This window comes from Mytilus trossulus, chromosome 6 (assembly GCF_036588685.1).
Source record: "Mytilus trossulus isolate FHL-02 chromosome 6, PNRI_Mtr1.1.1.hap1, whole genome shotgun sequence".
Lineage (NCBI taxonomy): Eukaryota > Metazoa > Mollusca > Bivalvia > Mytilida > Mytilidae > Mytilus > Mytilus trossulus.
The window spans coordinates 77,857,698-77,873,326 of NC_086378.1; the positions used below are offsets into that span (position 1 = coordinate 77,857,698).

At 31.3% G+C, this 15,629-nt stretch overlaps 1 protein-coding gene across 1 annotated transcript; it reads right to left on the bottom strand.

The window, feature by feature from the left end:
* Window positions 1–360: 360 nt before the first annotated feature.
* On the bottom strand, window positions 361–7,890 carry LOC134723030 (von Willebrand factor A domain-containing protein 2-like). Its single transcript, XM_063586662.1, has 11 exons — window positions 7,815–7,890; window positions 6,435–7,022; window positions 5,998–6,027; window positions 5,063–5,155; window positions 4,074–4,208; window positions 3,614–3,748; window positions 2,876–3,004; window positions 2,318–2,437; window positions 1,386–1,511; window positions 844–954; window positions 361–527 (listed from the first exon to the last, which is right to left on the bottom strand). The coding sequence occupies exons 1-11, from the start codon at window positions 7,876–7,878 to the stop codon at window positions 361–363; spliced, it is 1,698 nt and encodes a 565-aa protein (XP_063442732.1). The 5' UTR covers window positions 7,879–7,890.
* Between the last annotated feature and the right edge of the window lie 7,739 nt (window positions 7,891–15,629).

The following is a 15,629-nucleotide window of genomic DNA, read 5'->3' on the forward strand; positions in this document are numbered from 1 at the left end:
TTTTTGTAAAAGTTAACGACGACGGACGACGACGACGACGGACGACGAAGGACGACGACGGACGATGACGGACGACGGACGACGACGGACGACGGACGACGACGGACGACGGACGACGACGGACGACGGACGCCAAGTGATGAGAAAAGCTCACTTGGCCCTTCGGGCCAGGTGAGCTAAAAAAGGCGAATGCTGTTTGATATATACGTTTGTATTTTGAGTGTCGTCCTACAAATAACATGATAAAGGTTGTTTATAAATTCATCGCAATCCTGACTGGTATTGATATCATCAAGTCAGGCTGATATGTGTACCATTATTGTCGTTGTTCGTATTACACATACAGTTTACAAACATGTGCTACTTAAAATTATATAAATATAAAATATACAAACCCAAATCTTGTTCAATATCTGTTTCTACAGTGTCGTCCATTGTGTCTACCAATACGCATCTAAACACTGCACACTCCCCAGGTTGTCGCCATTTTGATCCAACTGGTTTACACTCTCCACCAACATCACATCCTGAATGTATTTATATATATATAAGTTAAAAATGAAGTTACTGTCGTTTTTCTATTAAATACTTTTTTAATTCTTATTTTGAAACCTCACAATACGATTTTTAACGTTACGTTATAAGTTATGCTTTTATAAAATGTTCAGTCGGTTTCTAAATGTTCAAATTAATTTGATAAAGAATGTGTTGGCAAACTGATTAAGTTGTTTTTATCAATACTTACAATCAGTGTAAAGTATTATAAGACAAAACTATCTATGAATAGAAATTATAGACTTTACAGTCTTTTAACATGTCTTTTAAGTTTTAAAACCATCTAACCTGCTTCAATCAGTTCTAAATTTCCTTTGTTGTCGCACTGATACTTGATACAACCCTTTTGAGTAACGACATCTCCTTTGGCAGCGCAACTTCCATCTGTTCCTTTGCAACCTATGGAGGAACACAACAATGAAACAAAGTCATATAAACGATCAAGTTTTGTCAAATTTAAATCAAATGAAGCTAACCACTATATCAAGCGGTACATGTGATGTAAAATATTGGTTGTGGTATATAGAAATACCAGCTATTGATAGATTTAACAAACATTCTTAAGTCAAATTTTGAAAGTCATTAACACGTTTTTGGTTTGTTGTCGCATTGTGATCAAATAATGCGTGTTTGCTTTTTACCACCCCTCCCCCTTTAACCAAAAGAATTGACAAAATTAATACTTGAACAAAGAAGACCATTTTACCTAATAGTTGCATTGCATTATTAATTAGAAGGTCAATATTTCTTCAACTTGTTTTTGATTTAGATATATTATATGATATTGTTTACTACATGTCAATACTTAACGTGAATATAAATGTATATACCTGCAACTCTTTCCTTCATCACTAGCCTGTTTTGTCTCTTAGAGTATGAACACACAAAGTTTGTGCATGTGCTTTCTTCAAAGACCTTTTGATTTTTCATCAAACATTGTCCATTATGTTCACAGCCTGAATTTAAAAAAACAAATGGGTACACGTTTTTATCCTATATTTTTACAGTGTTCCCACATACATGTATACAGTGAAAGCTTTGTTAATATTATTATGTGATATTTACTTCGTATCAATACTGTTACAACACACAAGTTATTGAAATAACTCGAGCATTACTGAATCTAAATGTTCTAAAATAGGAATCCAAGGGTTTTACTTCTACTGTTACTGAATAAGACTTCTTGTTAAATCTAGGATATTTGATTCATGATACAGATGAAAAACAATCTGCGGAGCAAATATTTCAAATTGATCCAACACTACCTTTCTCTTTGGTGCATTGAGTATTGCATATTGACAAGATTTTCTGTGTGCTGTTTTACATTTATATAACGGAATTTGGTGAGACTGTCGTGAAAGTGAGAGGGTTAGCGCTATAGAACCAGGTTTAATCAACCATTTTCTACATTTAAAAATGCTTGTACAAAGTCAGGAAATGTCCATCGTTTTTGATGCGTTTTGTTATTTGATTTTGCTATGTGACTATGGACTTTCCGAATTGATTTTCCTCTAAGTTCAGTATTTTTGTGATTTTACTTTTTTCATTTGTTGTATTTTTTCGGCTTTTTTTAATTGGCTAGAAATAAACTGTGATCATACATCAACCAATTGTCTTCAGTTTTGGTTCTCTGTTTTGAGTCTGGCATATCTATATTTTCAAAATGTATCACTATATCGATATCCCATACATGCAGCAACTAATATTTCGAAAAATGTCTTTTAAAGCCTGGAAATCATAAAATATTTAGAAAATAAAATACCTTGTGATTCCAACATAAGTTCATAACCCATTGCCTTGTCGTCATAGTTGCAGACTAATACGTCACACACTTCTGTTACCCTTTCACCAAGCTGTACACACTTATTTCCATATTTACACGCTGAAAACAATTAGAAAAATTGACATTTCAAACCAAATTGTCTAACACACATTTACCTATTATAACAACAACATATTATAATAAATATTCAACTTATTTCTCACAAATGATACACTGGTTTAAGATATTTGTTATGACAGTATTACACGTTTTACTATTCCCAAATTAAGAAATCCGTGATGTACTTTCTTGCAAAATAGGTTATAATTTAAACATGGCCATTTTTGGTTGAAATATAAAAGTATTCGATAGATTTGGATGAACAATGAAACTCAAAATACAAATCACTGTATGACAAACTCAGCAGAGTCATGAGACAAACCCACCAAAGGTTCGGCTGGCAAATATGTGATTTTAAAAGTCGGTATCTGTCTGAATCATAAAACTTCGAACGCTTGATTTCATTATAAGTGGCAAAAAAGTAAGAAAACAACTTACCGGTGTTTACAGGTATAAATTCAGCAGTTAGGATTCCATTGAAAGTTGAGGCTTGACATTCATAGCTGATGCAGTGTTCTTTGTAAGTGTAACCAACCTCACTACATGTTCCGTCAGATCGCACACATTCTGAAAACAGATTTCATTAATCTTGTTTATTAATAAAGTGTCATACACTAAAGTATGAATATGATAGTACAATTTATATTGAATTTAATTTCTTATAGGAAATAAGGAATTTAAAACGTAGTGTTTGTTTATATTTATAAAGAAAAATGTTTTTTTTAAATCTTTTTGGTGCAAGAAAAAATATTGTTTAAGCAAGACAACGGACGGCTTGTATAATGAAACCGGTACTGCGTTGCTAACTTACAAAATCTAGACCAATAATATAACATCCAAAAAGAAACAATAGATATAGGAAGATGTGGTGTGAGTGCCAATGAGACAACTCTCCATCCAAATAACAATTTCAAAAAAAGTAAACCATTATAGGTCAAAATACGGCCTTCAACACGGAGCCTTGGCTAATTTTTTATTTATGAATTATGTTGTCGTATGAATTGTGTTGTCGTTCAAAATACAATTATGAAAAACATTTACCATGTATCTTTAAATATTGCTACCACTTAACATTGATGAACAAAATTCATCACCCCCATTCACCATTCTCCCGATCCCCCCTCCCAAAAACAAAATGATGTAAAAAAATAAAAACGAAGAAACGGTGACACAAACCTTTTCCGACCATCAAATACTCGCTGTAAACTTCATTGTTATCAAAGGTTCGTCTAATACATTGATAGTTGGCACAGACATTCGTGTCCTCGACAATTTTGTTTTCATCAACGCATTGTCCGTCCACAATACATCCTGCAAGTCAAAGTTATAAATGTTTAAGATAAATCACTTAAACACAAGACATTCTGTTTTAATTTGATTTCAATTGCTTAAATATTCAAATAGTTAAAATAAAGATTCAGCACCCAAACTATTTTTAATGTCATTTCATCCCCTATCTTAATCTATCATGCATTAAATATCAAGAAATAAATTGTAAAAATGTATTAAAATTGCAAGTGATACAATGTTCACACTAGGAACAATATTCGTAGAAAACTAAAAAAGCTTATGACGATAACTCTGTCCTTGAACACGCGCTGATAATGTACTTTTATTGAACAGTTTGTTGACATACCTGCATTGACGAGTCTGTAGTTGTAGCTTGGACAAAGATTATTTTTACAACCGGCAGGTTTGGAACATTTATATTGGTAGCATATATCACTTCGTTTTTCTCCCCATTCAAAGCATTTTCCATTATTGATACAACCTGAACAAAATAATATATATATCAAGCATATATCAAACAATTTTAAAGTCAATTTGTATTTTAAAAAAAGGCATATCAATAAAACTACAGAAGCTTAGGTAATGGGATAAAACGTAATTTTTAAAACACATAATTTTGAAGACAATAAATTGAAAGTATGAAAAAATGTAATTACCATAAGGTCAAGAAAAGGTATTTACATGAAAAACAAATGAAAACATCGACACAATGAAAATGAAAAAAAGAACCACCAAGAAACACTTGAACAATTAAATCTATTTATGAATCAATTTATAAAAACGAAGAAAAACCTGAAAAATGTATTGCCTGAACGTTATAAGTATTGGTGTTTTGATAAGATATTCACTTCTGACATTATTTTGATATAAAAAAAATATTGATGGATTTATTTCTATCATTGTCTATAGGATATATCATCATAAATTTTTGGATCTTTCCTTTAAATCAGTTTATTTATTTCTGGTGGGATTCGTGTTGCTCTGTCTTTAGTGTTCTTTATGGTGTTGTGTGTACTATTGTTTCCTAATTGGTTTTTTGTTTCCTTTGGTATTTCAGACTCTCTTTTAGATCTGCCGTTGTCAGGTCACAGTAATGATAACATGCACTGTGGTTTTAGATCTTTGGAATGATGCAATCTGTTTTATAGAGCATTACTTTTGTAATATCTTATTTATGAAAATACTTTGCTGGTATTGGGTTTAAATTCATCGACGTTATATGTAATACTGCCTTTGATCCTTTTTGTATTGTAAATATCTTCTAACTTCAAACTGTGTCAACTAATGTTCAGATGAATGATATATATATGTAGTTTGCCCTATACAATTACATACCAGTAAAACCCATCTTTTTCCATTTTGAATTGATGCATTTAAATGTACGGCATCTTTTTTCAAACACTTTTCCTTCTTCGTAGCAAGGAGAACCTTAAATAAAACAAAATAACCACACTTACATTTAGTGTTTAATAAGTTTAAGTGATTCAGAAATCTAGCAATTAGAAAAGCATTACACGCTATGTTGAGTCTTTTAATTGCTTAAAAATTAAGATGTGCCCTAAATGTTTATTCATAACAGTTGACAAATGGTATTAGCGCATAAGTAACAAAGTATATTCCTAACGGAATAGTAAACACTTCGTAGTAAAATATAGACACCGGATATCTGGACCTAAAATATATGGGGGTTGGTTGGTGGTGTTGGGTATGGATCGACTTCCAGGGGGTGAAAAAGAAAATTTGCATCCGATTCCCTCCCACGTAGGATAACTTACGCTCAGGTTTCTTCCGCAGTATAGCCAGTAATGGTCGTAAAATCGTCGCCGCGGAATTTAGATCGGGATTGTGGTGTGATATATCGTCATAACCAAGTAATGTCGTCCCTTCAGTTTTATTCAAACTAACGCAAGACATCAACATGATTAACAATAAACAGTTCGTACATTGTTACCAGCAATAAAAGCGCAATTATAGAGAATATGCATAGTTGAAGCGACGTAAAGGAGTTATAACACATTGTGTTTACGTGTTAGATAATGTCAGAGAATGATCGAATGGCATTCTTTTAATTATATGTAATTGTGTGTACATATATACCTATATAACACTCCCTGTCAGTATCCCGATACTTGAAGACCCACAAGAGCCCAAATATGTTTGGAACCGTTCTTTCATTATATAAATGGTACTTTTTTGTAACGTTTATTTCTTGTACATTATGCAAAATTCAAAATAACAATTCTATTTTTTTTATCGTTTTTAGTTCTTACCATTCTGTATAACTGTATTCTGTTGTATAACTATAGGAAAACAATAAAACATGTGATTAGTAGCACTGTTTGATAACATATATTTGCAAATAAAAAGTATATAGAATGCGAATATAAAAGATGACGGAAAATTTGAAAATGCCTGTACCAAGTCAGGAATATGATAGTTCTTTTCTATTCGTTTTTGATGCGTTTTGTTATTTGATTTTGCCATGTGATTATGGACTTTCCGTATTGATTTTCCACTGAGTTCAGTATTTTTGTGATTTTACCTTTTTTATTTTATCATGCATAGTAAAACTGTAGTAAAATGGAAGACTTTAAACTTACAAGAAAGCTGTGTTACACATATATTGAAAAGTTGATTTACAAAATAATTCAATTTCCTATTTCACTTTATAGCATATAACTGTCTAATGAAACATTATTTGACCTACTTGGACACATATTGTCGAAGATAGCATTTTTTAATTCTTCGAGGGCTTGGTAATCTTTCAACATTTGATACATATCAGCATTCCCAAGTTCCGGTTGTCGGACAATCTCCAATAACTCTTGTGGATATTCCTCAAGTTCTTTACCAATACCTAAAGCGTAAATAACTGCAACCTCCTTAAGATTGTCAGCATATGGGATAGTGAGATCTTTTCGATAATTTGAATTTCCATCTGTGACCAGTATGACGAAATTAGGGATATCCTCTCTGTCCCCTTTAGCCGCAGTGAATAAGACGTTTTTGGTTACGTTTAAAGCACCAGCTGTGTAGGTTACACCGTCGGTGTACTTTATTTTTGACAAGTGTTTATCAATGTCAGCTGCTGTGGTGTACGAGTCTAGATGAAATTCTATTTCTACCGTCGTTGAATACACGACAGCTCCGACTTTGACCGCACCATTATCTATAGACAGGTGAGTGATAAATCCTCTCAGAAAATTCTTAAGTCTCAAGAAGTTTCCCCAACCTATGCTATTTGAAGCATCAATGATAAATACCAGATCTAGTTCACCAGAGACACACACTGCATCTTAAAATAGAATAGACATACAATTAGAAATGGAAATGGGGAATCTGCCAAAGAGACAACAACCTGACCAAAGTGCTGATAACATACATTTCTAACTAATTTATCGGATTGAAAAATGTATAAAATATTCAATACCTGTAAAATTTTTAAAAAATGTATTCACAATTTCTGGTAAAATGTTTTGTTACATATTCGGTTGCAGGATACAATAAGCATCTTTATTTGGACAAGCCTTTTAGTTTTTGGATCTTTATGCTCTATAACTACGTCCGTCATTTAGTTTTAATATGTTTTTTATTTCAAGCTTCACTGATGCTTTTATTTATAACGAGCTTCAGGTGAACAACATTATAAGACTGGTATCATCGAAAAAAAAATCCTGAATAAATGAGATAAAGGGTGTAAGTAACTGAAACAAGAACAAAAATTACCAAAAAAAAATATGTTTTTAGTTCAAGAACAAGTATTGATACCTTTATTGAAAACTGCCAATATTTATTTATAACAACGTATATTCTGATCAAAAGTATTTCTTTAACTTAAGAAGTTGTCTACTGAACAATTGGAGAGCCCGCTAGTATATTTTAAAATTCTCCGTTGACCTACGATTATTGTTGAACATACTTTATTATATTTGAATATAAAGCAACCAGAACATGTTCCATCATTCTATAGAATTATGGTTTTTTTTTTGGCTGAACTCTTCTATAGTTATACATATTGTTGTTTCTCATTAAGTTGATATAATATATATAAAGAGACGTGTTATAACTGTTGGATTAATAATCTTACCATTTTGTGCTGTTATTATACCCAACGACAAACAAAATGCCACCAACAATAACAGGCGAGACATCGTGTAACCTTGCTAAAAAAGACGTACATGTACATAAGAGAATATTAATCACAAGTATACCATCCCGATGACTACATATATATCATTATGATCAATACATATTAGAATTGCAAGTTATTGGTTATAGTATCATTTCTTTAAGTTCTATAAAGCTTTTTTTTACTAAAGTTAAATACATCAAATTTTGTGTATTCAACGAGTATAATTCGAAATTGCAATATTTTAAAATGTTCCCTCTATACAAAAAAAAATAGCGTATAACGAAGGACAGCATTAATTCTATTCAGCAGGTAAATTACTATCGCATGAATTTCAGTAACTAAGAGAATTGTTTTGTTTGTTCTAATTTTTTGTTTTTATATACTGTATAAAGCACACACCTTCGTGATAAAGTAAAAATTACGAATTAAGTAAAATACAATTTAGAACAATGTTATCGACTCCCTTTTGCATGATAACAACTCTTCAGTAAGATATGAAAACAACATTTGAATCTGTCTCAGCTAAAGTATTAACCATACTGACCATCGCATAAAACATTTCTGTACACCCAAACAGAAAGATTATCTATACTATCAAATACAAATACTCCGCAAAGCATTTTTACCGTAGGAAATAAAGGTTACAGTAGTAAACCGCTGTTCAAAAGCAAAAAAAAAAAAACTTAGAAAAAAATAAAACCGAGACAACAACATTATCTATAAGAAGAAAAATACGGACCAAGAGTAACATGAGTGTTACAAAAACAAACGCCAACATGCTTTGATACAGATAATTTGATAAGAAAAGTGAACAATTTACCGTCAATAACATGTAATCGATAGCCCAGGAAAAGTTTCTTTTTAAAGAAGAATCCGTTTGTACATATAGAGTCCTTTTTTTTTCATTTTGAAGGGACATCTAATTGCAAAAGTACTGTATTACGATAATAGATACGTACGAGTTGTGAGAATGAATATCAAACATTGTAAGTCGTCTAGTTAATCGACACCAAATTCTTGTGATCGATCCATGCTCCTTCATTAGTAGTCATCAGCATCATTTAAGATTAAAATGTTGAACCTCAATCATAAATCATTGCAATTGCATATTAAAACAAACTAATCAATACTTACTTGAAAAGCTACGTTTAAAGGATAGTTGTAATGTATACTAATGACAACAAACAAAAACAAAGTCACTTACATATGACTGATAATTCAATGATAACATTTATTCCATTTATCGTTTCTATTTTGCCACTATCGGGTATATATATAGAACAAAAATGCTCACCAGAAATTACCGTTTCTGCTGAATGAAATGATTACAACTATGACTGTGAAAGTTTCTTCCTTTATATATGATCTTTTTGGGCCGGACAGCTTTCAATATGGATTTGTTTCAGAACAAAAAAGAAAGGATAATAAAGATTTATCAAAATTGTTGGACAAAAGAGATACAACAATAGAAATATGTAACACGTATCATCACATTAATCTTTTTTAATCTTTTTCATTTACTTCTATGAAACGATGTCCTGTAAATATTCCTTACGCTATAAGTATAACATATAATCAAACAAGATTTAGAAACAACCCACGTTTAAACTTTATTTGCGTGTCTCTAGTGTTACTCAGTCCACATCACCACTTTGTCGATTGACATTATGACCTCTTCGAAATAAACATAGATTTTATCCCCGAACGTTTGGTTATATTTCGTGCGCATGTATGACTAGAGACGTCCGGCATTCCTACTTTCAAAGCATATTTCCTCTCGGTTTTGTTCCTTAATTCGTATCATGAACAGGATGTACAGACTGTAAAATATGGCTTCTTCATACATATATATATAATACTGAAAAGAAGCCAGATTGTATGTCTTTAGCCTTATGTTCTACTATATGCATGCACATAAGGTACTCTCTCTGAAAGTTTGTAAACATATTTATCTCATTTTTCTCTAGCAATTCCGGTTGTTTAATAAACAATTGGGTCTGTTTTATGCTATGGTAAAGTTTTGTGTTCTTGTCTTTCATTTTTGCTTATGTGCTTTTTTTTTCCCCTTTTTTAGTTTCATTGTTACATATTACGTGACTCTGTACTTGTACATCCCGTTATTGTGTTATGGTAAATTGGTTTTGTTCACGCATCGTTACAAGTATAATAGATTTTGATGAATCAGTCATACAACTGAGAGGTTTAGCTAGCCATAAAAGTAGGTTTATCCACCATTTTCTACATAAGAAAATACTTGTTCCATGTCAGGAATATGACAGTTGTTATCCTTTCGTTTGATGTGTTTGAGTTTTTGATTTTGTTATTTGATGAGAGACCCTTCGTTTAGAATTTTCCTCGGAGTTGAATGTTTTTGTGAATTGACTTTTTTTTGAATTAACCTCATTATCAATTTTAATTACTAACGGTTGCTGCCTACATGAACACCAGGATCCTAAACGTTAGTGCTTTCTCTTTTGAAATGCATCACATAACTTTGTTATGTCGAGGTCTTGAAAAGCTTACTCTCCAGGTTGGGTTTTTCTCATAATTAATAGGTGTATGATGCCCTAGTTATGTTCGCATCATAGTCGGGTGGTATCTAGTGGATCGATGGCATGAATTCAAACCTCTATACAATTTTGTATGTTGATTTATATATTTGATTGTAGATTATAGGTGAAGAACACACGTTACAACTGATAATTGTTGATGTGTTCATTCTTCTGATTTAGTTGTCAGTTAGGATAAATCAACCCTCTTCATTTCCCTTCATTAAAGGCATCACATCCAGATTTAAAAGTTGAATGAAAAAAATGAGTGCAATTTTATTTGACGCATGCTATATTATGGTTGCTTCATTAACCAAACAAGGTCAATATTACCAGATCTGTTCAATTCTTCTAAAATGGGGAAAATAACTATTTGTTAATTTGATCCTTTTGACGTGGTTCTCAAAAAGTCTACGAACGTCTGATATGAAAACTTTCTAAAATATGCCTCTACTGAAAACAAAAACAAAAGTGATATATTTTCATGTTGATAATTAAAGAATTATTCAAAAACATAACAAACACTATTTTGAAAAATAAACATTTCTAAAAATAAAATCTAAATGATGGTGGAAAATGTTAAAATGAATTTTATTGTATCATTCCTTTTTTTTTCTTATTTTTTGCACTTTACATAATGTATTTCCTGTATAACTGTTTTGTATTCTACTTTGTAATGATTTTGACTGAAAATGTACCATTGATTTTTTTCAAGGAATTCATAACCGAGTATCATCGAAATGCCATGCGATTACATTTTGGAAAGGCATGTGAAATTTTTTCACATCAGCCCGAAAAAAATCGTTTCGGAAATATATGTAAAAAGTAAAATCACAAAAATACTGAACTCAGAGGAAAATCAATTTGGAAAGTCCATAATCACATGGCAAAATCAAAAAACAAAACGCATCAAAAACGAATGGACAAGAACTGTCATATTCCTGACTTGGTACAGGCATTTTCAAATGTAGAAAATGGTGGATTAAACCTGGTTCTATAGCGCTTACCCTCTCACTTTAATAACAGTCTTTAATAATCCATGTTAAAAATAAAAACAACAAAAATACTGAACTCAGAGGAAAATTCAAAAAGGAAAATTCAAAATCAAAAGGCAAAATCAAAAGTCCAAACACATCAAACGAATGGATAACAACTGTCATATTCCTGACTTGGTATAGGCATTTTCTAATGTAGACAATGGTAGATTGAACGTTGTTTTATAGCTAGGTAAACCTCTCACTTGTATGACAGTCGCATCAAATTCCATTACATTGTCAACGATGCATGAACAAAACAAACATACTCAAAGAGTAAAAATGTCAAAAATAGGGGTACAGCAGTCAATATTGTGTTATCATCTAAATATCACTATAAAACAACAAATGTAACGAAGAAGCACAAAAAGGCATACATCAAATTTACCATACTCATTTTGCTTTTCTTATACGACTTAATATCTATGTAAAGTCTACCCGTAAAGGAAAGAAGGTTTTCAGTATTGGTGTTAAACTGCGCGTTTGAAATTCGCACAGGTAGACAAAAATAAATCTGTCGTTCAAAGTATGACGGCATACATACATGCAGAGTCACTTAAAGTAGATATAACAAAAAACAGACTTAACAGTAAAAGTAATAATCATAAATAAATAATTGTGTGGTTCAAAGTATGACGGGATACATAAGTACAGTTCTACATCAAATGTATATCATAAAAAACAGACTTAACAGAAAAAGTAGTATTATTGAATAAAATAGTTTTGTCGTTCATAGTATGTCAAGATCCATAAGTAAAAGTAATATTAATGAATGAAATAATTTTGTCATTCAAAGTATGATGTTTTACATAACCACAGAGTCACTTTAAAAGAATATCTAAAAAAACTGACTTAACAGTACAGGTAATATTAATAAAGACAAATAAAAGAATACTATAACACGTTATTAAGATTATAACCAACGTCAGTACGCAAAATCTATACTTCAAGACCATCTTGTTTTATTTGTGAAGTTGATACGGAATATTTATCAACAAGTTCTGGGTATCTTCCGATGAACTTTTTTAGAAAAAGGACGAGACGTTCTTTGACATACGCCTGGTTCATCAACTTTCTGCTCAGTCACTGGTGACGTTTTACAAAGTCTGAATAGGAGCTGCAAGCTCTTGAATACCTTATAAGTTGGGAAATGTATATTCCGTATGCAGGTGAAGTTGGTATATTACTACTAAGGTGGGGGGAAATTGATAATTTAAAAATTAAAAATGTCTCGTTTGTCATAGATTCTGGTACTGAGATGACTGTGTATGTCAAATTCGAGATATAATTTTAAAAATGAGGTGGAGGAAGCCGTGTCTGTGGCCTCTTTAATTTCAAGTTCTGGTTGGTATATTAATGGAACCCAATCAGAAAAGTTCGGATTGTTAATGGAAAGAACATCATCAATATATCTGAAAGTGAAATTAAATAACCTGGCTTCTATGATCTTCTTGTTTTTGACAAGTGTCTGAAGGAACTCCGATTCATATGAAAATAAGAAGAGGTCGGCATGGAGAGGCGCGCAGTTCGTTCCCATAGGAATGCCGACAATTTTTTGAAAAAGTCTACCTCCAAATTCAACAAATATGTTGTCAATAAGAAACTCCAGCATACTGATCACTTGTTCCTCTGTGTAGTATGTTTTACCCTTTTGTTCCTTATTAACTAAATATGCCTTATGGTATCCCAAAGATAATTTGATGCTATTATCATACAATAAAAATTACAAGATACAAGATGCTAAATATATTAACTACAACCGCAAAAGGTTAAAAGCTTAACATCATTCGTTTACGTTCCGACAATAAAATTTATTGACAGGTTAATGTATTCATGTGGAAATCATTTTTTAAATTGCAAACTTGTTCTTGTATTTGTGAAAATCACAACGTATGGTCAACCGAATTGAATTGAAATAGCGCCATGTAGTTGGCCTTTATCGTATTCGACGTACGTAGATCAAACGCGCGTCAGGTGAAACAACTTATAAGTATGTTAGCTTTAATGAGTTTCTTCGTTTGTTATCCATGTATCAAGAAAGTTTTTTGCTACAACAAAATACTAATATTCATATCTATAAGGCGTTGTTATAGATGACTATAATGAATCAATGTTTTTTTATTTGATTTGGAGGTGTCAAAAATAAGAGTAAGAGAGAGTAAAAAAATAAAGCATCGTATAAGAATGATAAAAATTGCAATCCTCGAAAATAACCCGCTTTATAGTATGCTAAAATAAAATAACAAATAAAACGAACTCCGAAGAAAATTCGAAACGAAAAATCCCAAGTAAGCAAATGGTAAATAAACAGCTCAAACAAATTAAACAAATGTAGCATAAATTTCATTATATTGCCAACGATGTGTGAACAAATTAAACACACATTATATGAAACAATGACACAAATAGGTGTGTAGCAGTCACATTGTGTTATATTCTTAATATCTGTAATACAAAAAAAACATGCCAACAAAGTTAACCAATACGGAATATATACAAAGCACATAGCCATGTAAATGTTCATTCCGTATGCAAAGTGCAACATTGTGTACACGGAACTGTAGTTTCCCTTGGTGTACACGGAACTGTTGTGTTTTTATGTCTGCAATTGAAAAGGTATTTATCTGTAGCTTTGATTACATTGTGTTATATCCTTTAATTGATATGATTCTAATACGTAGTGGAATTTGTGTTAGTTTTTTTATTTATCTGATTTTTTTTCATTTTTCTTGCGAAATTTTGATGTTTCAATTTGTAAGACAGAAATGTGCTTATTCATTAAAATGTTACCCATTGGATAACTTGATATAAGTTGATTATAAGTAATTTTATTTTCAAGGAGATATTTTGACAGAAGTCTACATATATTAATATATTTGATAGCAATTTTAAAAGTTTTATTCTCTGTTTTGTATCAACATACATCTCACGATAATCAGATTAGAAACATATGGTGGATATATAAACACGTTTGACAATTCAATAAATCAAAGCTTTTGTTTTTTTCTGATTTATCGATGATGAAAGTTACAAAAAAATCTTTTAACTGAAGTGATTTTAAGTATTGAAACGTGGTTTCTCGTCCGACATACACAAGAAATGTCATCAAATTGAGACAAGGGATTTAAAAATAGTAGGGATTACTATATCCACAAAGTTTGTTAACGTCGCCAAATGAATTTTAAAACTACAATCGTACATTTGATGGAGATTATCTGTTAAAATATTATTTCAAATATGATCATAGATGGATAATTGTGTTCTTGTCAAGTTGTATCAACACACTTCAATTTAGAACTTGTTTATAAGGAATCATTTGAAATTGTTTATCTTTCGGGCTTACTAACAGATTATATAGGTAGAACCTAAGAGTACATTCTATAAAATCCACCACTTTCCAAAGCTTTCCAAATTAAACATTCCCAAAAACTTATCAATTTTCAAACAAACACTTATTCTATATATATTGTTTGGAGAATTTTCCTATAACTTATTTTGCATTCCTGCTATATGTATTCATATATTGCAATGATCCTTTAAATTGTATAAGTGACTTAAGATCTAAATTGCATGTCTTTGCACTAAACGCAGACAAGATTCATACCTATATAGATATATTCAGAAACGTATACTGCCAAATTAAACAAAACGTAAAATCTAATGATATTACACTAAAAGTACATTAGTATATACACAAATAATTTGCAACTTAAAGAACTTTTTTTATATTGAATTTTCCAATAACAAATAGCAGACTGTCGTGATTGGACGTAAAGTTTTAAGATTAGAAAAATAACATATCAAGATGAAAACAAATCGAGAACAAAGAGACTTGTATCCTAAAATTATCAAAGAATTATTCAATTGATAACAAAACTATACAATCCAATAGAAAATGTCAGATCCTTAAGTATTTTTATTGGATTTATTCCCAACTTGAGTTGTTAAAGTATGCTCGATAGCGATTGCAAAATTATTGACTTAATAAAGGCAACAGTAGTATACCGCTGTTCAAAACTCATAAATCCATGGACAAAAAAAAATGGGGGTAACAAACTAAAACCGAAGGAAACGCATTAAATATAAGAGGAGAACAACGACACAACACCGAAACGCAACAGCACACAGAAACGGACCAAGCAACAGACAAAACACCATGAGAATAACAAATATAACATCAAAACCAA

Bases quoted from the DNA above. Each gene is read 5' to 3' on its own strand.
- LOC134723030 (XM_063586662.1), bottom strand. From the start codon at position 7,878: ATGTCTCGCCTGTTATTGTTGGTGGCATTTTGTTTGTCGTTGGGTATA. The intron at 3,749-4,073 runs GTATGTCAACAA...TTTGACTTGCAG, and splicing joins CTACAGACTCGTCAATGCAG to GATGTATTGTGGACGGACAA. The intron at 2,438-2,875 runs GTAAGTTGTTTT...AATTGTTTTCAG, and splicing joins ATTTATACCTGTAAACACCG to CGTGTAAATATGGAAATAAG.